The following is a 23,454-nucleotide window of genomic DNA, read 5'->3' as shown; positions in this document are numbered from 1 at the left end:
TGCCTTCACTTTCCTCAGGGGCATCAGCATGTGTATTTGTTGTTGTAAGACTCTGATCCTCTTCTGCGGTAAATTCCAATGGTGTCTAATTCTGCTCCTATAAAGGTGACACGCTGCAAGGGTAATAAGGCAGATTTTTCCCAATTTATTGTTAAACCCAACTGGTGACAGAGTGATGGTAGTGTCCCTGGTTTGAACTAGTTGATGCCTGGTGGGGGCGGTAAGGAGCCAGTCATACAGATACGGAAACACTTGGAATCCCTGACGTCTCAAGTGAGCCATCACCACCGCCATACACTTGGTGAACACCCTGGGGGCTGTGGTGAGACCAAAGGGCAGGGCTCGAAACTGGAAATGACTGGCTCCCAGCCGGAAGCGTAGGTGACTCCTGGATGCCCTGTCCATTTTCACATGGTAGTAAGCATCCTTGAGGTCAATGGAGCACATCCATACCTCCTCTCCCAACAATGGGAGAATCGATTGTAGTGTGACCATATGGAACTTGGACTTCTGTACACAGTTGTTCAGTTGGCTGAGATCTAATATGGGTCTCAGGTCCCCTGTTCTTTTCGGCACCAAAAAGAATCTTGAGTAAGTCCCTAATCCAATTTGGTCTGAGGGGACATGCTGGATGGCTCCTTTTCCTAGCAGCTTTGAAATCTCTGAGGCTGCTTGATCCCTTTGACTGGGTGGAACATCTGAGATTCTTCTAAATGAAGGGGGGGTCTGGTGTAAACTGGATGAGATAACCTCTGGAAATTATCTGTAATACCCAGCGGTCCTGGGTGATGTTTTCCCAAGCTTCCGGATATAATGAAATTCTACCCCTGACTGGCTCCAGATAAGCACAGCCGGGCACTCCCTCAGGAACAAGAAAGGAAATCGCGGTCTCCCGAATTGTGGGGGCCCTCTCTGCCTCTAGGGCGGCATCTCCCTGAGTAACCTCCCCCTCCTCTGCCTCTGGAGGGGGGGCTCACCTTTTGCGGCAGGAAAAAACCTCTGTGATTTTTTGAACCACATCCCCCCCCCCTGCTGGGCCTTGGGGTAAGGCCTAGAGGGAAGGGAAAAACGGACCCCTACAGCAGACAGGGTCTTTCCCTCTTGCTCGCATCTGGTGAGGGTGTCTTTCACTTTGGTCCCGAACAAAGAAGAACCATCAAAGTGAGCGTCAGTGAAGGAAGACTTGAAGGCCTCTGCAAAGTGACACAGGCGCAGCCAGGCTTGCCTTCTAAGGGCGACCCCCTGAGCTTGCTGCCCTACTTGCTCCCTCGGCTGCATACGAAATGAGCCACATGGATGAGTTGACAATGGAATTGAGGGTAGAGACCTGAGTGTTAACAGTCTGGGCCACTGCCTCAGGAACGTTACCTGCAAGAGTATCTCCTAATTCTTTGAGATCTCTCAGGAGCCGAGTGAAGTGAGACAGGTAATTCAGCGATCATAAGGTAAAGGTTGCTGATGAGAGGGTACGCTTCCCGTACAGGTCCATGGTACTAGACTCCTTGTTAGGAGGATGGACGGGGGAAGAGGACTCCGCTACTTCCTTCTGAGTGGCCGCTGCCACCACCATGGCATCAACTGGGACTCCTTTAGACAGAAACTCATTGCCCTGGGGGTGGGGTAGGGGAGTGGGTGGAAAGAAACTTGTTGGGACGCCGGGCTCCAAGGAATCAGGGTTTTCCCACACTGTTCGACATATCATATCAAGGAGCTCATCGAAGGGTGGAGATACCCAGGAGGCGGAGGGCTGAGCACCAAAAGCCTTAAGGAATACTGACTCCTCCTCGGAAGGGGTTTTGGACGGCCAGTCACCTCTGTTTCAGTATCTCCAGGATGTTGGAGAAGGAAACATCATCAGGGGATGACTAAGGGGACCCTTCCGATTCCTCGAGGTCAGTATCAGAGGTAAGAGACTCATCCTGGGAGTCTATGTGCTTCCTCTTGCACGTTTTCTTTCTATGGGGCTCCTCAGGCACAAACTGTGAGGGGCCCTCAGAAACTTGGGGACCACTCGTGGGGGTATCCCTAGGCCCTGGTGCTCTGCTGTCCATGGATAGGCAGTGATCAGAGGCTCTCACCGGAGTGGTGGGAGACAGAGTGACCAACCCACCTGATGTAGCTGATGATCTTGCCAGCGCGGTCCGCATCGCCTCGAAGGCAGGCCCCTCCGAATCCGAGATGGGACCAGCCCTCGAAGCCATGACGGGGGTCGGAGTTCCCCGAGCCGAGGTGCCGAGAGAAAGACTTGGAATCGAAATAAGCCCCGAGATGTCCCCCTCGGGCCCGACCGAAGAATCCAGAGTCCCGAACCCAGAGGACGGAGTCGATGGGGTCGGAGCTGATGTCAGTACTGATGGAGCCAAGGGGGCCATTGGAGCCGACATAGAAACATCATGCGGTGTGGGACACTCCGGCTCCGAAGACAGACGTGCTCGGAGGAGGAATTATCGAAGACGGAGTCGGGACAGGCTCCAGAGCCAAAAATAATTTTGCCAAAACCGGTGACTGTAGGAGCCTCTGGACCACCCTATCAACATCCACATCCGAAAGGGTCCTAGAGCACAGGGAGGGAGATCGAGGGAGATCGAGATCTCCTCTCAGGAGAGACTGGTCTGAGACTGGGTGATCGGCTCCAAAGAGGTTCCAATATAACAGGAGCCGACGCCGGTTCCATCAACACTGACACCTCCTGCGGCCCTGAGGACAGTAGAACCGAGGAGGTCGATGCAATTTTTGTAACTTTCTACGGAGGCTCCGATGAAGCTGACGGAGCCGGAGATCTCTTTTTAGGCTTGGATGATTTAGACGTGGCACTGGGAGAAGAATCTACGGCCTCTTCGAAAGAGGGTTTCAAGAGTACCTTTAGGATCAGCTTATTCTTTCTCTCTTGGAGCACTCTGGGACTGAACGCATGGCAAAAGCTGCAGGACTCCTGCAGATGAATGGCTCCCAGGCAATAGACACAAAAAGAATGCCCATCGGTGATGGACATTTTGTACCCACATTTTGAACACTTTTTGAAACCGGAAGGTTTGTGCTCTTTGGAATCTTTAGACATATTCACAAAAAACACCAACAAAGCAATGTAAGAGAAAGTCTGAGAGGAAACAGTTAAAGTTGAAACAGTACACACTCTCTGGAGAGACACACTGAGACCAACTATGTCGAGAAACCTCCAACTAAAAAGACTACAAGGGCTGAAACAGAAAATCAAACCTCTAATTTAAACGGTTTGACAAACAGACAGGACGAAAGGACTAGGTCCTCTAACTGAAACGGGCCTAGCCCGAGGGAACAGTTATCGGGATACCACAAAAACACACACTACCACAAGGCTAAACCACACTAAAGACAATAGCTATGAAAATAGCTTTTTGTTTCAGAACAATAAACTTTCTTAAGACAAGAAAAAAGGTACTTAGCCAAGCCAAGCACGAGACCACGTCCGAGCTACACGAGATCTGGGGATATGGAGCAGTGCACCATGGGATACCTGCTTAGCCCAGCCAATAAGAGACTTTGAGCTAGAAAAGTCGGCCAAGTCGAACCCACTGGTAAGAATGTAGGCAAGATAGGACTACATAGCATCATAAGTTACAATAAATAAAACAAACAAAAACATAAGAGTAGCATTCTAGCTTATTAAAAAAAAAGAACACACACACACACACACACACACACACACATGGTAAAGCCACCGACGCAATGCATTCAAAAACTGGGCAGGATAAGAATAACCACAACAAAAAAAATAAATGTTAAGCAGCTTCAACCAACAAGCAGGCTTAGAAATACACACAAGCAAAAATTACATTCAAGCAAGAAGTAGGATGATGACGGCAAATCCTAGGCCCTAGTGACTGTCTGTTTTCTATCCCACCCCCCCATGCAGCACTCCTCTACAGTTAATGACAGTCATACAAGTCTGGTAAATTCTATACTTACCCCTTTGGAAGAGTGCTGAAGGGAGCACCACTGGAAAATTACAAAATGTGCATAAAGTCTTTGCATTTTATTTTGGTGCATGTCTGACTGTGATCTTCATGATTATTTATGAAAACAACAAATGTCATGTACATCCACACCAAAAAATCCCTACAGATCCAAAGTTTTCATCATGTTTGCAAGCTTACAAGATAAAATACTGAAAAAACATACATAACCATGACAAGTAAAGTTCCAGTAAGAAAACTCCTCCTGTTTCAACTGATCAATAAGAAAAGTATCAGCTTTTCTTGTTTCTGGATTCTAGTAGAGAAATAACTGCAGCTTCACTTAGTATCATCATTCTCCCTCTTGGCACATAGACAGCAAGCAGTTTTACGTCTGAACAATAACTTACCCAATATAAGCTTCTACTCTATTTGATTTTTGGGGAAAGTAGATGCCTTTTGCTTGTGGAGGCAACCAGGAAGTGGAATGTAATCTATTTCAATATAACTTTCAGTGAGTCCCAATTCACTGAAAAACTTACTGAAAAGCCAATTTCTGCAAACAAGTTATTTTCTATAGGGTAATTAGACCACCACACCTCTCATGGCATTATACACCCCTGGACTTGGTAAATACCTACTTCAGTCATGCAACAGTAGGATAAACAGAAAAATACATTACCACTTTACAGAATCAGTCCTCTCTGAAAGACTGCTTGATCATACCAACACACTCCTGTTGAATGTATTTTTCAATGACTCCCACACTGTGGCTTCCTTGGCTTCTCATCAGCTGAAAAGTACAGTTGTGTAAGTAAACTTATCATACAGCAGTTTTTCAAATGATCACTACTGCAGTAACCTTGGCTATATGGGTTACATCCTGCCAAAGTTACAACAGTCTGACATCTTCTAAACTGTCAGGCAGTTGGAAAGTACAGCTGTGTACACTTACCATAAATGTAGATGTTAGAGTGTCTTCTCTGTTGCAGTCATCACTGTAGGGTTCTTCCTGCTGGCAGGCAGCCCTCGGTTGGCCAGAATGCCAAAGTCTGGGTCTGGCGTCGGCTGTTCAGTCATCCTCCCTGACGTCAGAGCGCCAAGGGTACAAAGCTCCCAGCTGACGCCATGTTTTCCAGTTTTTCTTGCCCCAGATGTCAGGTACCCAAAAGTAAAGCCTAAAAGTAAGGTACAACAAACCCCATACCCTGTAGCAAATACACCTCAGAAGAAGGGTGAAGCAGGGAACCACACTAATGAGAGAATAAGAGGGGACAGGGGGGTGGGTAACCTAGACTGCAACAGTGAAGACACTAACATCTACATTTATGGTAAGTGTACACAACTGTACTATGTTCGTGTTTCACTGCTGCAGTCATCACTGTAGGGCTGAATCCCAAAGCTGAGATAAAGGGTGGAGGCTGAGTAGAAGGGGCGGCTAGTAGGCCTTGCAAGACTGCAGAAGCAAAGCCTGCCCTGGACTTAGAATAAAGAGGTAGATTATAGTGCTTAGAGAAAGTATGCACTGAACTCCAAGTTGCAGCTTCCAAAATATCTTTGGTAGGTACTCCCCTGAGAAAAGCAGCAGAAGTAGCAGCAGCTCTGGTGGAGAGAGTCCTGATTTTTCCTGGGATTTGCTTTCCATGATGAGAGTAACAAAATCTGATTCCATGAGCAATCCATTTAGAAATGGTCTGTTTTGAAATAGCCTTGCCTTAGGAATTTGCTGCATAAGAAACAAACAGTTGTTCTGTTTTTCTGATATCCTTGGTTCTGTCCAGGTAAAAACAAAGCTGCCTGTGCACGTCCAAAGAATGCAAGATCCTCTTCCCCCTTATTTTGTGGATTGGGGAAAAAAGTTGGCAGGTGAATAGTTTGGTTTAAAGCCACTTTAGAAACCACTTTAGGCTTGAAAGTAGGGTTAGTCCTTAAATAAACCCTGTCTTGATGAAAAATAATGTAAGGTTCCACAGCCATGAGTGCTTGTAACTCCGAGACTCTCCTGGCTGAAGTCAAAGCCAGTAGGTTAGCGGTCTTCCATGATAAATACTTTATATCAGATGTGGCAGCAGGCTCAAAAGGAGGCAGAGTAAGTTTTTCCAGAACATAGTTGAGGTCCCAGGCAGGTATGGGTGGTGTCCTAGGGGGGCTTAAATTCTTTGATCCTCTGAGATATTGTTTCAGAAGTGGATGTGAAAAAATTAGAGGATCTGCATTGTAATGTGCAGAGATAGCGGAGGCATGTATTTTTATGGAGGAAAAGGATAAACCCTTATGTAACATGTCTGTCAGGTAATGTAAAATCAATGGAATATTAGGAATGAGAGGATCTGAATCCTGAGTATGCATCCAGGTGCAAAATCTCTTCCATTTACCTTCATAAGATTTTCTAGTGCTAGGCCGTCTGGCTTCTAAGATGACATCCAGGACCTGTTTGGAAAGGGTAGGATTAATCATAGACCCTGAATACGCCAGGCTGCGAGTTTTGATATGAGAGTGCAGAACCTGGCCCTGGTGTTTGGACAAAAGATTTGGAATCTGAGGTAGAATCCAAGGAGGCTCCTGGAATAGATTCATCAGTGTTTTGTACCAAAATTGTCGAGGCCAATTTGGAGCCAGTAAAATCATCTTGGGTTTGTCCTGTTTTATCTTTAATAACACCCGTGGAAGAAGAGGTAGAGGAGGAAAGGCATACCCCGAGAGGTTCCTCCAACTGAATGAGAGAGCATCCACTTTCCATGCTAGTTTGTGATATGTCCTTGTGCAAAAAGTCTGTAACTGGTAGTTCCCGGGCAGCCCCAGGCTTCTGTAATCATCTTGAATATTTGGGTGTCTAGCATCCATTCGTGTGGGTCTGACAGGTACCTGCTCAGGCTGTCTGCCAGAATATTTTGTTTCCCTGGCAGGAACTGAGCTTGTAGGTACACTTTGCAAGCTAGTGCTGTGTTCCATAGAGTCATGGATAGTCTGCAAAGGGGGTAGGAGTGTGAACCCCCTTGCTTGTTTATGTACCACATAACTGTGGCGTTGTCTGTCCGTATCAGTAGTTGCCCTGGCTGTAGAAGATCCCTGAAAGCCAAGGGGGCATTCTGCACAGCTAACATCTCCTTTAAATTGATATGTAGGTGCTTCTGATCCTCTGTCCAAAAACCTTGCAGGCCTTTCCCCTGCAAGTGGGCTCCCCATGCGTAATCCGAGGCGTCCGTGGTTAACACTTGGTAGGCTGGAGGCAGACTGAAGGCTTTCCCTTTGTTTTGAAGACATGCCATGGCCCACCAATGGAATTCCTTTTGCAGGCAAGGCAAGACAGCAATCTGTGTGTCTAGACTGTGACAATGCTGGGACCATACGCTTTTTAGGTACCATTGTATCTTTCTCATATGCAGTCTTGCATATGGTATGAGAAGGATGCAGGAGGCCATGTAACCCAAAGCCTGCAGGAATTTCCTTGCAGTTAGATGAGACATTAATGCCAGGGTTTTGAAAGTTGAAGCCAGCTGAAGTTGTTTTTCGGATATCAGGAATGCCATCTGGGTTGTTGCATTTAAAAGAGCACGCAGAAAAGTTATCTGTTGTGTGGGTGTCAAATTTGACTTTTTTATGTTCACAGTGAATCCCAGGTACTTGAGTAGATTTTGAACAAATTCCAGGTGCTGGAGTAAGACATCCTTGCTGTCTGCTTGAATAAGGCAGTCGTCCAGATAAGGGTAAATTTGAATTCCCTTGAGTCTGCAGTAAGCTACTACTGGTGCCAGGCACTTGGTGAAGACCCTGGGCGCAGTAGACAAGCCAAAGGGCAGCGCAGAGAATTGGTAATGTTTTGAGCCTGCCTTGAACCTGAGGTATCTTCTGCACTCCTGTCTTATTGGATTTAAAGGAGGCTTACCTACACATTCCTATGTCACCATCCATGCATTTTTGCTCAACACTGGCAGGAGCTGCTGCAGAGTAAGCATCTTGAACTTTGGTATCTCCAGGAAAGTATTTAAGACTGACAGATCCAGGATGGGTCTCCAAGAATTTTGTTTTCTGGGAACTAGAAAGAGTCTTGAGTAAAAGCCTTGCCCAGTGTCTCTGATTGTGGAACCAGTTCTATGGCCCTCATAGCCATGAGGGATCCCACCTGGTTTAATGCCTCTGCCCATTGGTGTTTTGGTAGATCTGGCCATCCGTTTGGTCTTGGCAAGGTATGAAAGTGGAATTTGTAACCTCTTGAAACTACATCCAGAACCCACTTGTCTTGGGTTATGTAAGTCCAATTTCGGTGAAAAAGAGAGAGGTTTCCTCCTAGAGGGGCTTCCAGGAGAGAGGTTCCTGGAGCCATGCAGGGGGGGTCATTGAGCCTGTTTCCTATAAGATTGAGGTCTGTCCTCTCCACCCCTGGCAATAGAGAGAGGGAGGCACAGCCCTGAAAGGACAATGCTAGGAACAAAAGAAAAATGATCAACACCCTGGCATAAAAAGCACACAAAAAAACAGATGTGTGGAAACAGGGGCTACTGCAACAGTGACCATTCGAACAATTACTGTTAATGGTAACTTTTAATTACAAAACTGTACTACGTTCATCATATTGGAGCGGTGCTACAGTAGCCTTAGCTACATGGGTAGATTACCCTAGCTTTGTACATTTCAGACGTGCAAGAGGAGGAGTCCAAGAGCCCTTGAACAATGGTGTTTGCAAAGCCTGAACTAGACCTAGAGAAGAAATCAAGATTATAATGCTCTATAAAAGTATGCACAGAGGACCAATTAGTAGCTTCTAGAATACATCTAGAATCCGACCATTGCCAAAAAGCCATAGCCGAGGCCAAGGTCCTGGTGTAACTGGCCTTGACCCTACCTGGAATAGTTTTACTAAGGTAAGTATATCAAAAGGTAACAGCCTTAGACAACCATTTGGGAATAGTTTGTTCTGACACAGGTTGCCCTCCTCCTCTTTACCTCTACAAGGTAACAGCCTCAGACAACCATTTGGGAATAGTCTGCTTTGACACAGGTTGCCCTCCTCCTCTTTACCTCTACAAGAAGTGAATAACTGATCCTAAGATCTGAAAGATTTAGTTCTATCAAGACAGTACTGGAGTTGTCTGTTGATATCCAACGTATGAAGTATCCTTTCTCCCTCGTTTTAGGTACAGGAAAGAGAAAGGGGAGATGGACAGTTTAGTTTAAAGTAAATTCAGATACCACTTTAGTTAAAAAGAGATAAGGTCTCAAAGAAACCCTGCTGCTGTGGAAGATGAGACAGGGATGACTCATCATAAGAGCTTGCAACTCAGAGACTCTTACAGAGGTCAGTGCAATCAGTAAAACTGTTTTCCATGTCAACAGACTCATGTTGGCCAGGTTAGCTGGTTCAGATGGGAGGAAATGTTAGCGTCTCTAAAAAAAAAAATTAAGATCATAAGAACGAGTCATCAAGTTTACGTGGAGGCTTGTTATGCAAAATCCCTTTCAAAAACAATCTGATATGAGAATTCATTGAAAGAGGCTCCATGGACAGCCATGTTAAAATGGCCAATAAATAAACCATGGCAGAGCAATAAGAAAGGCCACAGGGTAGTAGCTCGCAAATATTGTAAAACAAAATAACAACTAGCCTGAATGGGTGGTGGTTATGCTGGTGGGACGAACCAGAAAACATTTTTCATTTACTAATTTACAATTTTCTAGCAGCAGGCTTTCTTGTCTCCATTAGTAATTGCTTTACATAATCAGTAAACAGGTGCCTAAAAGGAATTAAACCCCATCATTTAGGCAGTCAACTGAAGCTGAATGATGTCCGGTTGTATCAAAAAACCTTATTCTTGTGACAGTAGATCTAGTCTGTGAGGAAGCTTGTGCTATCTGTCCCTGGCCATTTCCAAAAGTCGGTAAAAACAGTTACTTGGACCAGAAAGGAGTCTCCACAACTTCAAAATCATCATCATCAACCTCTTTTTTCCCCATTTTCTACATGTGGTCAGGATGTTGTATCAACTGTTGCCAGCTCCCTCTAATCAATGCTTCTCTCCTACCTTCTTCAACACTCAAGCTCGACTGTCACATGTATTCTCTCACACAATCCATCCACCTCTTTGCTAGATACCTTTGCTTCCTTTTGCCTTCTTTCTATATATTCCAAACTTTCTTCACCAGATTATCCTCTGCTTTTCTGCATGTTTCCATACCACCATAATCTGTTCTATTGGACCTTTTCTGCAATTAGAGCTACTCTGGCTTCCATTATACACTAAACCTGACACAGTGTCAGTTGGCTACAACCCATCTAGTTCGGACCTCCTCAATCCGACTCCCCTTCTCCTCAACCCCCCCCCCCCCCAATATATCTGGAGCTGTTAACCTGTTCCACTATTTTCCTTTCCATTTCAATCCTCAACTTCTGATTTTTCCCATTTGCTGCCATTACAACTGTCTTATCTGTACGCAATTTCATCCCATGTCTCTTCAGTTTTTCATTCCATTCCCCTATCCTTCACTGAAGTTCTTGTATAGAATCTGCATGTAATGCCACATCGTCTGCATACAGCAACTTTATTAATCTGGCCCCTCTGGACAGTCTGCTAATGCAGTCCACCACCAATATGAACAGCAGTGGGTGCAGGAGTAGAGAAAGAATTCATGACACTTTGGAAAAAAAAAAAAAACTCTGCAAAGATACACAGCTCATCTAAGTATGGAAAAATGTGGATACCCTGTACCATGGAATGAGCTATAACCGGACCTAAACACTTTGCAAACAATCTTGGTGCAGTGGATAGTCCAAAGGGTAAGGCAGAAAACTGATAATGTGATCCATACACACAAAACCGTATGAAATATCTAAAGTCTGCATGAATATGGATGTGATAAGCATCTTTTAAATCTAGTGTTACCAGGACACTTAAGAGGAATAAGACACAGCAGGTTGGAAAGTAGCATCATTACGAATTTAGGCACGATCACAAAAATGTATAAGAAATAAAATTCAGAACTGGTCTCTAAGCATATTCTTTCTTTGGCACTAGGAAGATCCTTCCACACCTCGGAAGCAGAAACTAGTTCTATCACTCCTTGGGACAGCATGTGATGAAGAACTACTGAAAACCACAGAGTCTGATGTGGAAGACTAGGAATAACCCTCCAGGAAAGAAGGAATTTACTCCTACTGCCATCTGAAACCTTGATGAATGATTTTCAGAGCTCATTTGTCTGAAACTATTTGTTGCTAAACAGAAAAATGGAGAGTCAGACTTTCTGGAAGGAAAAAAAAAAAAGAGGACAGGATGAGAGGGCATCACAAGGTCTCTTGAATAGTAGTCAGACTTGTTGGACTGTCCATGTTTTTGGGAGGTTGGAGACTTCTTTTAGGAGGCCCCTTGCCATTTCTTCTTAAATGTCTGTTTACCTGTATTTTGTTGAGACTACTGCTTCTAGTTTTTGCCAAAACTGGATGAGGAGGAAAAAAAAATCCCTTGAATTTGGAAAAGGCAGGTTGAAAAATCTTGGAGATTCCCTGGACCACCTTGCCCTTTTCATCACACTTTTTTAATCACCTCTGCAACAGAAGAGCCAAACAATCTCTATCAAAGGGTGAATTTAAAAATCTCATTTTATCATCTGTGAGGTTCTAAGAATGCAATAATGCAAACCTCCTCAAAGCAGTAACAGTGGCCAAAGCCCTTGAAGAAGCATCAACAGAACAATGCACATAATCTGTAAACGAGTAGTGACCTGTGCAATAGAAGAAATTAAGTTTCTTAAAACATTGTTCCTCACAAGAAGAAACTGCAGAAGAAACATTCCTCATACTTTCACAACTTGTCAGAACAAACTGTAGCATATAAGCCTGAAAAATTCAAAATTTTGAAAATGAAAGCTGTAGAAATATACATTTTTCTCCATGCCTATAAATGGTTTTCACACCCTTATCAGAATGAGTAGGACTGGAATTATCTAAGTGCTTAGCAGCAGTGGGATCAACTACAGCTGCTGGGTCAGGCTTGGAAATAGTATATAAAAATTAAAGACTGAGGAAAGTTATACATTCTATCTGCCTTTTTTAAGGACAGTTGGTGATCAAGAAAATTGCAGGCAGTAAGACACACATCCTCTGAAGCAGCTGAAACAGGAGGAATGGACGTAGGATCTGGAAAATCTTTCTGTAACAAGTCATAGTATATTCTAATGGGCAGATAAACCTCAGTGTTATCCCATTGAAAACACTGACACATTCTAGGAGTAGTCTTAGAGAATGAGAACCCCCCATAGGGAGAATCAGAAACTCGGCTTTCCTCAGGGTCCAATTCAAAAACTGAAGGAAAAATCCCTGTATCTTCCTGTTCAGAATCAGAATCTTGAATCTCTACAGGAAAAGAGGTCTGCCTCTCTTTTTCCAGAAACTACTTTACAAGGAGGATCAATAGCCTGAACTAAACCCTAAGCCAGACCCACTAAACTGCTTCTAGCCAAAGAAATTTGAGGGAGGGTATATACAAAACTTGGTTTCCTGTTTCTTTTCGACAGAAAAAAATGGAGCCAACCAAGTTACTAATGGCAGCAGCAGCTTTCCCAGGGATAGGTACAGCATTCTAACACAACATGGAAACCTTCTCTGCTACCTCTCCCAAGACAGACTTCCTTTGCCCATTGAAAGGGCCCCAGGAGCTTCACAGCACATGGCTAACCCCCAGTCCACAGTGGCTGCAGGTGCTACACCTGAGAGAGATCCGGGGCTAAAGATGAGTGGTCTGAGATAACAAATGGCCATATCATCTGCAGCTGAGACGAAATTCTATCTTGCCATGGTAGCAAAGGCTGTTTGCTTAACTGTTTTTTTTTTTTTTTGCTGGAAGAAGGGCCGACTGTGGGACCAGTAGCCTGTTCCATGGTCAAGCTGAAACTGCTGCCTCTTTCCTGGGGAAAACGCTCAGCAAATGCAGTAAACACTTCCAGTCTAAAAAGTTACTCTGCTGATAGAAAAACAGTAAAAAAGCACTTAAACAGTACTCCAGCTCCACAAAAGTAAAATAAACAATTTCTCCACAGAAAAAAAAATGTTTCTGGCTACTTTACACAACTTGTAAATGGACAGGAAAAATGAGTGTTTAATTTAAAGTACATTACAGTCTCATGACAGTCTATTAAAAAACTACTAACTTTAAAATAACTTTCTTGACAGGGAAAAATGACAAAACAGCAAGATAAATAAGAAAATTAATGTTTTTCTCAAAGGGAATTTATCTGCCCAGGAAAGGAGCAGCACAAGCTGACCGTCGATCCTCAAAATCATCATAGGAGTGTACTCTTCGGTGTCAGTAAAGTTCTTAACAGCTTCTCCCCATACTTGTTTTTTTTTAGTCAGCTCAACTCAAGCTGCCTGACACAGTATGGGTGTGTGGAAGGTGCCCTAAGTCTTTGGAAGTTGTCCGACTGTTAGATCCTTGGCAGGATACAACTCAAATAGCTAAAGCTACTGCAGCAGTAATCAATGTGATGAACACTGCAAGTGTTGATGACATTACTACTACTGTTCAAGCAGTGCTAAAATACCCTGGTACTGTTAGCATCTTGTCAGGCCATAAACTCTCCCACTACATCACTAAGCATGTCCATGAATATGGCTGGACTGGAGTACAGTAGCAGTCTTCACACCAGTGACACATACACTAAGAGGCTCAGTCCTCCTCCTCTTAAATCCAGTCTCTTTCACTACCTATAGTGACTACTTCTGTACTGCACAATACTACAAAAGATAACAAAACTGTTAAAGAGTATCTTACTGATTACAACAGATAAGTCACCTTGAGTTGTTACTGCATAATTTTTTATACTTACCTTGAATCTGATCCTTGAACAGAATTATGTACCTGGTGACCAGGTCATGATTATTTGCAAATCGTCTCATAAGCACTGTTGCCAACTCTACAGTGACAGCTCTGAGGTGGAATTTCTCCATTAATCGGCGTACACTCTTCTCAAGCTGTGAAAACAGAGACATAGCTGTTATCCAAATACCACAACAATGCATTTTAAAGACTGCATTCAAGCTGCAGGTACCATCAGGACATGTAACCTCAGATGGTAGGGAAACTCAGTAAATCAAGCATTTCAAACTCTAACTCATGGACTGTCTCCAGTCTCTCTTAACAGGATACAGAGATCTCCTCCAATGTCTTCCATGCTTCAAACCATACTGCCCAGGAGAAGCAAATGTCAGGACACTGGTGAAAGTGCCATAAGCACCACAGGGAAGGGCTTATTCGAAAACAGAAAAACAGGGAAAGATTTTCTTGTACCTTGACAATAGTCTTAAAGATGCATCATTATATACCAAGTACTCCCATAACTGTGGTACATTAATTCAGAATTATCTGGCTGCATGATCCATTAAGATAAAATTTGAATCGTCACTGATAGTCAGTGGTGGAGTCTTAGAATGATTCTGCAGGATAAAAGTATCAAACAAAGCCATGGGACTCTAAGCAGATTAATTTATTTTTAGGAGAAGGCCTGCTACACCTGTCACTTCAAACACAAAGACAGCCTACCAGTCAACATATCCTTGTTTTGCACGCATCTGCGTTACTCATGTGCAAAACATGCCAGCAACAAAACTACTATGGGAATGTAAGACTAAGCTTCTTAAGATCCTCACAGATTAATAGCCTAGAGCAAGTACCTATGAATCTGTTAGGAAGGTTCTCTGATGACCTGTAGTCTTTCTTTCTGTCAAGCAAATAAGAAATACAGTGCTATCTGCATGACAAAGGTATGGCATGGATATGGTAAGCAGTGGACAAAGCCAGAGGGAAGAAATAAAAATGATACACAAGAAAAATACATATGTGGAAAATTCTCTGTGATGGAGAGAAAAATAATGTTTTCCAAGAAAGAAACTTCAGGTCAGCTGAGTGAGCTGAGTCAAAGTAAAAGATTCTTTACAGTGAAAGATTTTGTGAAGGGACACTGTCTCTGATGGGTGGTCTCAACACAAAGAAGCTTCTTAAGAAGGCTCTGCATACTTTCAGTATTTCAACATATAGCCTCTTGCCCTTCAAGGAAATTAGGGATAAGCAAATTGAAAATTATGTACCCACAATACCATTAGATCCGTGTTGTCGCATTCTACCCATTCCTCTACAAATGGGTCTTAGATCAGACATCAGATCCATATTCAACCGTTTCAAAGCTTTGAATATGGTGCTCAGAATCCTCCCCCTACCCATAATCCTCATGCACAGAAGATACAACCTCAGATCAGGTTTGCCCCTTATAATAGCTTGACAGCATTTATAAATGTATGACCAACAAAAAACAGTTGATAAGGCACTGTGGAGAGACCTGCGAAACCTTCAGGAGCCAAAGCCAAGTCAGTTAGATCCATCCAAGTAAAGGTACTGCAGAGGTTCATAGGTTGGTACTAGGCTATCAGCCCTAGGGCCTATACAAGCCTAGCTATAACAATTCCCTGGCTATTTCTTCCCACACTGTTTACTTCCCTGGACCCCTGTCTAGCAGGGAGACTGATGTGATCCCAGAGGTGAATTTCCTTTCTCCCATCCAATCGTCAAGGTTCCTTTTGAAGAGGGCCAAATAGGCACTCTGCTTGACATGTATGGGCAGTCTATTCCAGAGTCTGGGGAGTCTCTGGGTCAGGAACCTATCCCTCCAGCATGTTTTTGTTTATTGTGATGACAAGGTTTAGATCCCTGGAGCGTGTGGCTCTGAGGGATTGGGATTTCTTTAAGTGTAGCATGTCCAACAGCTCTGGGTTTGACATGACCTTGTATGTTAAGCAGAGATCACCTCTGAGTAGACAATATGCGACAGAGTATAGCTGGAGTTTTTTAAGGTGGTCAGCATAGGGAATCTGCTTTAGGCATGTGATTCTTTTAGTGAGGTATTTCTGCGGCCTTTCCGGTTGTTACAGATGTCTTGAGAGGTACATACCAAATGGGGCGTTGTATTCTATAATGGGTCTAATGAGGGATGAGTACAGTGGGACAATGACCTCCTTTTTTCTGGATGAAAAGCCCTTACTGATGAGGTGTGCCACATAGAAGGATTTCCTGACTGTTGTGGCAATGTGGCTATCGAAGGTGAGACCACTGTCCACCTGTATCCCCCAAGTCTCTTACCACACTTTCGGTGTTTAGTGTACTGCCACCTATGTGGTAATTCACGGGTAAATGTTTTTTCCCACAGGGGATAACTATACATTTCTTGGCATTGAGCTTGAGCCCATGGCTCTGGCACCAAGCATCTGTTTCTGTAAGGCCCTTTTGTAGAGTATCCACATCATTTGGGGATTCAATAATGGCTCCCAGTTTGCAGTCATCTGCGAAATTTGTTAGCCAGAGTCACTTAGTGTTGGCCTGTACTTCCGAGAAGTAGATGCCAAACAAGAGTGGTCCCAGGACTGAACCCTGAGGTACTCCACTTGTCTGGAGCTGGATTTGGAGTCGGCTACTTTTACAGTGTGGGTTCTGTCAGTAAGCCAGTTGGCAACCCATTGGGTTATATAGGGATTAATGCCCAGCCTAGTAAGTTTATCTATGATTCCAGAGTGGGGGATGGTGTCAAGGGCCTTGGCGAGGTCTAGATAGGCTGTATGGACCACCTTACCCTTGTCCATGGCTCTGGAGACTGATTCGAAGAAGTCAACCAGGTTCAGGAGACAAGATCGGCCCTTCACAAACCCAAACTGGGTGGGGTCCAGTGTTTGAAGGTTGCCAATGTCTTTGTTTATAAGTTCCATGATAATACGCTCCATGGCCTTGCAGATATGGCTCGTCAGACTGATGGGACGGTAGTTTCCAGGATCCAAAGTGGATCCCCCCTTGTCGAGTGGGATAACTGTAGCTCTGCACCACTCAGTGGGCACGACACCCGAGGTGAGGCTATGATTAAACATGACACTTAGGTGAGGTGCCAGTTCATATTGTAGTTCATGTAGTACAAAGTCCGGGATGTCATCTGGTCCCATGGATGCTGTATTCTTAGTTTTGGGGAGTGCGTTTTTTTACCTGTGTGGCTGTTATTACCGGAATTTGGCAATCTTCCGGTACGGAGAGGGGGGTGAAGTTGGCACTGAATCGATCTGCCAAGATATTGCAATATCCTTGGGATCAGTATATTTAATGCCATTCTGTTTTAGCTCAGAGCAGATCTGAGCATTGCCATTTAGATTCTTGACATAGTTATAGAATGCCTTGTGGTTGTCTTTGGAATCTTTGGCAATTTTATTTTTGTAACTAGCTTTGGAGGATTTTATGAGGGATCTCAGTTTTTTACTGAAGCTGGTAAGGGAGTTTTTTGCATCCTGGGATTTTCCTCTTTTCTGCAACAGTTTCTTCCTTTTGTTGTAAAGTTTTTTATGGCGGAGACCACCAGACTGGCTTCCTTTTTTTGGAGGAGAGCATCGTGGTTCTATTTGGGATGGCACGATTCATGCATGAGTGGATGTGCTCGTACAGTGCCTTAGTGTAGGATTCAGCAGTCAAACTTTCAGTTCCCGTCTGCATGGGTGTCGAAGTTTGTCACTTCTGACTTGAGTAGCATGAAGTTGGCTTTGGAGAAGTTTTTCATGGAGGTTTCCTTACTGGGGGGGTGGGGGTGGGATGTGGATGTTAAGGGTGATTAGCTTATGATCAGACCTGACTAACCAGGGGGTGACCATAGGTGTGGAGCATCAATTTCCCATGTTGGTAATGACCAGGTCTAGGATATTGGAGGCCCTGGTGGGACTATGGCTTAGTTGATCCAGGGTATTGGAATTTATGAATTCCAAGAACCGTTAAGCAAAGGTGTTGGTACATGAGTAGTTTTCCCAGTTAATGGCAGGGTAGTTAAAATCACCCAGTATTAGGGTGTTAGGTTCTATCTTAATGTGTTCCAGTATGTTTAGAAAGGTGTAGTGAGAATCTTAGGGCATGGTGGGGGATCTGTAGCAAGCTACAACTTGGATTGCAGTCTTACCTAGTGATAGTTGCACCTGGAGAATTTCAGACGCATTGTGTTGGGCAACTAGCCTGGTGGTGTGAATATGGACACTTCTCCACCTTTAGTGTTTTGGTCCTGGTTCGGTGACCGAAAAGTGTGGTAAGAGTTGAAGCCTGGTATTGCAGGGGTGCTCTCTGGAGCCTTGAACCAGGTCTCAGTTACTGCACAGATATCAATGTTCTCCATTTTTAGGAGTGCCTCGAGAAAGTGCATTTTGAGGTTTAGACTTCTAGCATTGAGTAGCATTACCTTCAGATTTTGCATGCATGCTTGTACCTGTTACGGTGGTGGTTTTGTCCTTTGAACTTTGCCTAAAAAAAGCACTATAGGGGTGGCAAGAGCCTTAGCCAGTAACCTGAATCCCAGGGGTGACAGGTGCAGACCATCTCTGGCAAAGCATCGTGGTCTGTCGATCATGTCGTCCCAGGCAGACAGATACTGAATCCCCTTTGAATGACACCAGAAGCTTAGCCAATTGTTGAAGTCAATCATTTTATCCTTATATTGTGGTATCATTCTGGGTGAAGTCAGGATGCTACTCAGGGCTAGGGTCATACCTGCCTGGGCCACATGATCCGAGAGCTCTTCCATGTCTCTTTTCCTGTAGTCCAGGGAGGTATGTCTCAAGTCATTCACTCCAACATGGACAATGACAGTCAATGACAGTCTCATATTTGTACTTGTTGTGAAGTGACTTGAGTGCATGCATTATGTGGTGGATCTTGGCACCCGACAGGCAGCCGACTGTAATTTGCTCCTTGTTTAAACTGGTGAGTGGGACATCAGTGTGCCGGACTATAGAGTCACCTATGACTAAAGTGTTAGGTACGCTGTCTTGCCTTAGGGGCTGTTGCTGGGTGGCACACCGGTGTTGTGAGCTATGTGACACTTTGGTTGTGACTGGTGTTTGTTTGCGTTTCAGCTTCAGAGGTCCTTGTTGCTTGGGCAGGTTACAGTTAAGGGCCTCCACATATGTGGGTGTTGGTGGTGTGCGTTTAGAAAGGCTATGTATTGGAGTAATATTTCCGGGAATGAGATACAGAAGGGAGGGTAGTAGATGAAAAGACGTAATACAAAAACACAGAGCTAATGGTATGGTCTGTACATCATTTTCGTATCCGTTGTCTTTTCTGTCAATTCCTCTACACGTGGGACACAGTCCCCACCTTCTTAAACTCTTGGGAGGTTTCATGGAAGGATATTCCTCAGCACAGCTGAACCAAAAGAAGCTCTGGATCTGGATTGGTTATCTAACTTATGAAGGTGTGAACATTTGACCAGGTAGCTATAGCCGAAATCGATGGGGACACTAGAGAAAAAGGCTGCAGATGAGAGCACAGATCTGGATGAATGAGCTTTAGGTTTTGAAGGGAGAGGTAACCGCTTCTCTTGGTAAACAAAGGAAATGCACTGAGCCAGCCATCTGTACATGGAGACTTTGGATACTGCTTGCCCCAACTTAGGTTTTGAAAAGGAAAGGAAAAGTTTATCACACTTCCCGAAGGATTTACTGCAGTACAAGTAAAAATGTAGCTGGCAATGAACATCTAACAAATGCAAAGTATATTCAATTTTGAGAAATTTGGAAAGCCTACAGCAAATTTATGGCCTGATTCATGGAATATTCAGAAGCCACTCTTGGAAGAAAGGAAGGATTTATCCTTTACTTTGTTTTTGTGAAAAGCAAATGGGGGGTTGATCAAAGTACAGGTAATTCCAAAATCCTTCTGGCAGACATAGCTACCAAGAATAATATCTTCTAGGAGAGGAACTTTAAGAAGGTTTTGGCAGCCAGTTCAAATGGAGGGTGTACTGGGAAACTGGATCTCTGAGTGGAGGACATAAAAGAAAAGTACCTCAAGGAAAGGCCTCAGATAATCTAAGAGGCTAAAGGATAATGGCCTTCATCACTGAAAAGAAATAGCAGATAATTGTACTTTGATAGTAGAATAACTTAGCTCCACCTTCGAAAAGGTTAGCAAGGAAATCTAACCTAATGCCTAATGAGGGATTGAACGTATTATGTCTTTCTGAGGCCCAAATAGAAAATTTCTTTCATTTGCTCTTGTAGATCTTGCTAGTTGAGGGTTTACGTGAGGAAAATGAAATGTGTAGAACAGAAGGGGAAAGCCTGGACTGTCGAAACATCATAAGAATTGGAGAAAATATGCTGCTAGTTTGAGTGCTTATATGTTCAGGTGAGGCTTGCCTTAGGGTTGAGATAGTAAATTTGGGTCCTTGCCCAGTTCCCAAGTAGAGTGAACTAGATGAGGCCACAGGAAGGGAAACCACACCGGATTAGGCAAATGAGTTGTTACAAGGATGACAGAGCCAATACTTTCTGGAGAATCTATGGAATGAAAGGGAACAGGGGAAGGCGTAAGGAAGTCCTGGGTGCCAAGTGTTCATCAGAGTGTACCTGGGTGACTCCCCCTCATGGGTGATCAGTGTGAAGAGCGTGTTGCATTTTAAGTTTAGGGGAGAGGCAGACAGATTGCAACAAGGACTGCCCCTGAGGCTGAATATCTGCTCTGCTACTAGAGAGTTTAGGGACCAGTCGTGAGGGAGCAGGATGGACCTGCTCAACCTGTCCAGAAGAATGTTTGATATCCCCAAGATATGCATTGCTGCTAGGAAAAGGTGAGAGGATATCATGGCCGCTTGACACAAGGAGTAAGATCTGGTTCCTCACAGTTTACTGATGTATCACACCACAGCCATACTGTCTAACTGAACTGAAACCACATCCAAGGAAAGAGTCCTGAAAGGCCTGCAATGCTAGGAGGACTGCTGTCATCACCAAGATATAACTGGGAAGATTGGACTCCAGCTGAGACCACATGCCTTGGACTGTCCTCCTCAAATAATTCCCCCCCAACCCTAGTAGTGAGGGATCCATGGTCACCGTGGCTTGAGGGGGGTGGTAGAATGAAAGGACATCCCTGGTGAAGGACAGGGGAAGTTATCCACCAATTTGCTCCCTGGAAATGTTTGTCTGAATGATCAGGTATGAAACTGGTTGTTGCATAACTGACCACTGTACTGCTAACATCCACTGAAGCACCTTCATGTAAAACCTGGGGAGCAGAACCAAAGTTATAAATGTGATCATGGAACGCTGAACTCAGAGAATCAGTTTGGCTGGTGATTTCCTGATTGAGAGATCCTGCTGGCCTTGAAAATGAAGGAACGAGATTTGTGGCTGTGTGTGTCTTGCAATGAGAACTGTCATAACTAAATGCACTCTGATGAACTCCAGAGACTAAGTAGGCTGCAGATGAGACTTCTGATCGTTTACTGTAATACTAATTCTAAGTTGTTCCTACAAGCAGATCAATGAGTCCTTGCCAAGGAAGAGGTTTTCCCTGGCCGGGTGGTTATGAGCCAGTCATCCAGATAAAGAAATCCCGTGATCCCTGGAGTCATAGATGAGCTACTACTATTGCCATACATTTGGTAAACACCTTGAGGGGGGGTGGTCTGTGGTGAGTCCAAAGAACAGAGCTCAGAACTGTTAATGACTGGCTCCCAGTCAGAAACGAAGATATTTCCTGGAAAGCCTGTTCACTTTGATGCAATAGTATGCATCCTGAAGATCTGCTGAGCACATCCAGTCACTTCTCTTCAACAATGGGAGAATAGACTGAACTGTAACCATCCGTAATTTGGTTTGAACCAACTTATTTGACTGACTTAGATCCAAAATTGGTCTTAGGTCTCCAGGCTTTTTTTGGTACTAAAAAGAACCTTGAGTAAAATCTAGATCCTCTTTGGTCTGGTGGGACCTCCTGGATGACTATTTCAAAGAAGCTTCTCTACTTCTGAAAAAAGAAGTTATGTCTTACCATAACAATCCATCTGTGCTGCTGATCTTCATTCATTCATTACTGATGGGTCATCAGTTCCATCCTCAGAACAGAGCCGGCCAAATATCAAGCTTGCGTCAGCCAAAAACAATTGAGCCAAGGTCCTACCCAGAATGCTCTGCTCAGTTACCTCAAATCGAGTTTGCAAGTTGATAGACAAAAGTAGAGGCTACCTCTGGTCATAACTAACCTACAATAAAGGAGTATATGAGATCAACCAGGAACCTCCGGACGGGAGGGGGGGGGTGGAGGGTGGGAAGTAATGAATGAACCAAGAACAACAAAGATGAAATGTTATGGTTAAGAAAACTTCTTTATCTGATGTTGTTAATCTTCGTTCCATCCTTACTGATGGGAGACAGAGTCCCCAGCTACCTGTATCCCTGGGTGGCATTCATGGAAGGACATTCCTGAGCACCATGGAGCTAAATGAAGCTCTACCTCTGGAGGCCAAGTCCAATTTGTAATGAAGAACAAAGGTATGAGGTTTGGCCCAAGTTGCAGCTGAGCAAATATCATTGAGGGAAGCCTTAGCATGGAAAGCTGATGAAGTTAACATAAACTTTGTAGAATGTGCTTTCACTCTGTGAGGCAAAGTGACATTATTTTTGTTGCAGATATAGGTAATACAATTTCTCAACCATGAAGCCAATGGAACTTTTGAGACAGGATGACCTTGTCTAGGTCCAGAAAAAGCTAGAAACAGTTGGTCTGATTTACGGGTAGATTTTGTTCTGTCCAGATAACATCGTATTTGCCTATGAACATCCAAGGAGTGCAGGCAATACTCTCCCTTGTTAGAGTAGTTAAGAAAGAACACTGGAAGGTCAACAGATTGGTTGAGAGACCGCTCTGACACCACTTTTGGTAAAAAGGAAGAATTAGTTCTCAGTGATGCCCTATATCCTTATGGAAGATAAGATAAGGAGGTTTGATGCATAAGGCTTGAAGTTCTGACAAGCGTCTGGCCGATGTCATTGCAATCAGAAGCAAAGTTTTCCAAGAGAGATATTTTACATCACATGAATATGCAGGTTCAAAGGGGTGAGCTGTTAGAGCTTGCAGAACCAATGCCAAATCCCAAGGTTGTACCGGTTCTCTAAAGGGAGGTTTTAAGTGGATAATCCCCTTCAAGAAAGTTTTGCAGAGTCTATGTGACATAAGCGAAGAATCCTGAAAACCAATGTGGAAATTTGAAATGGCAGCTAAATGCACATGAATAGTAGAGGCAGACATCCCACAGTGGAAAAGATGTGATAAGTAATCCAAAACCACCGAAACTGGGCTGACAAGGGGTCTAATTGTTTATTTGCTACCCATAGAGAAAACCTTTTCCATTTACTGAGATAGATTAGTAGTCTGGTGGACGATTTATAAGATGTAATAAGAATACTGCGCACAGAAGACTAAAGGTTTTCCTGCCTGACAATCATTGGAAGTGGAGAAACCAAGCTGTCAGTTTCAGGGTTGTTAGATTGAAGTGAGTCAGACCCTGTGGATAGATTGAGGATCCACGGTTGATCTAGCAGGAGAAGCCAGAGGAAGGGGAACCAGACTTGTCAAGGCCAATATGGAGCAATAAGGATCACTTTGCTTTTTAACTGTCGTGCTTTCTTCAGAAATTGGGAGATGAGTGGAAGAGGAGGATAAGCATAAAGTAGACCAGAGAG

The 23,454-nt window shown here is 44.0% G+C and overlaps 1 protein-coding gene across 1 annotated transcript in view; it reads right to left on the bottom strand.

Annotated features, from left to right (window-relative positions):
- The window catches only part of SHFL (shiftless antiviral inhibitor of ribosomal frameshifting), a 1,552,615-nt gene that overhangs the window by 1,289,137 nt on the left and 240,024 nt on the right, over window positions 1–23,454 (bottom strand). Inside the window, exon 2 of the mRNA XM_044084676.1 lies at window positions 13,752–13,896. Within this exon, the coding sequence (XP_043940611.1) occupies window positions 13,752–13,896 (145 nt within the window). The remainder of the gene's footprint in view (window positions 1–13,751; window positions 13,897–23,454) is intronic.

This window comes from Protopterus annectens, chromosome 9.part0, assembly GCF_019279795.1.
Source record: "Protopterus annectens isolate FY-2018-M chromosome 9.part0, PAN1.0, whole genome shotgun sequence".
NCBI lineage: Eukaryota > Metazoa > Chordata > Ceratodontiformes > Protopteridae > Protopterus > Protopterus annectens.
The sequence above is the reverse complement of the archived record's forward strand: the minus strand, read 5'-3'. Positions and strand labels throughout refer to the sequence as shown.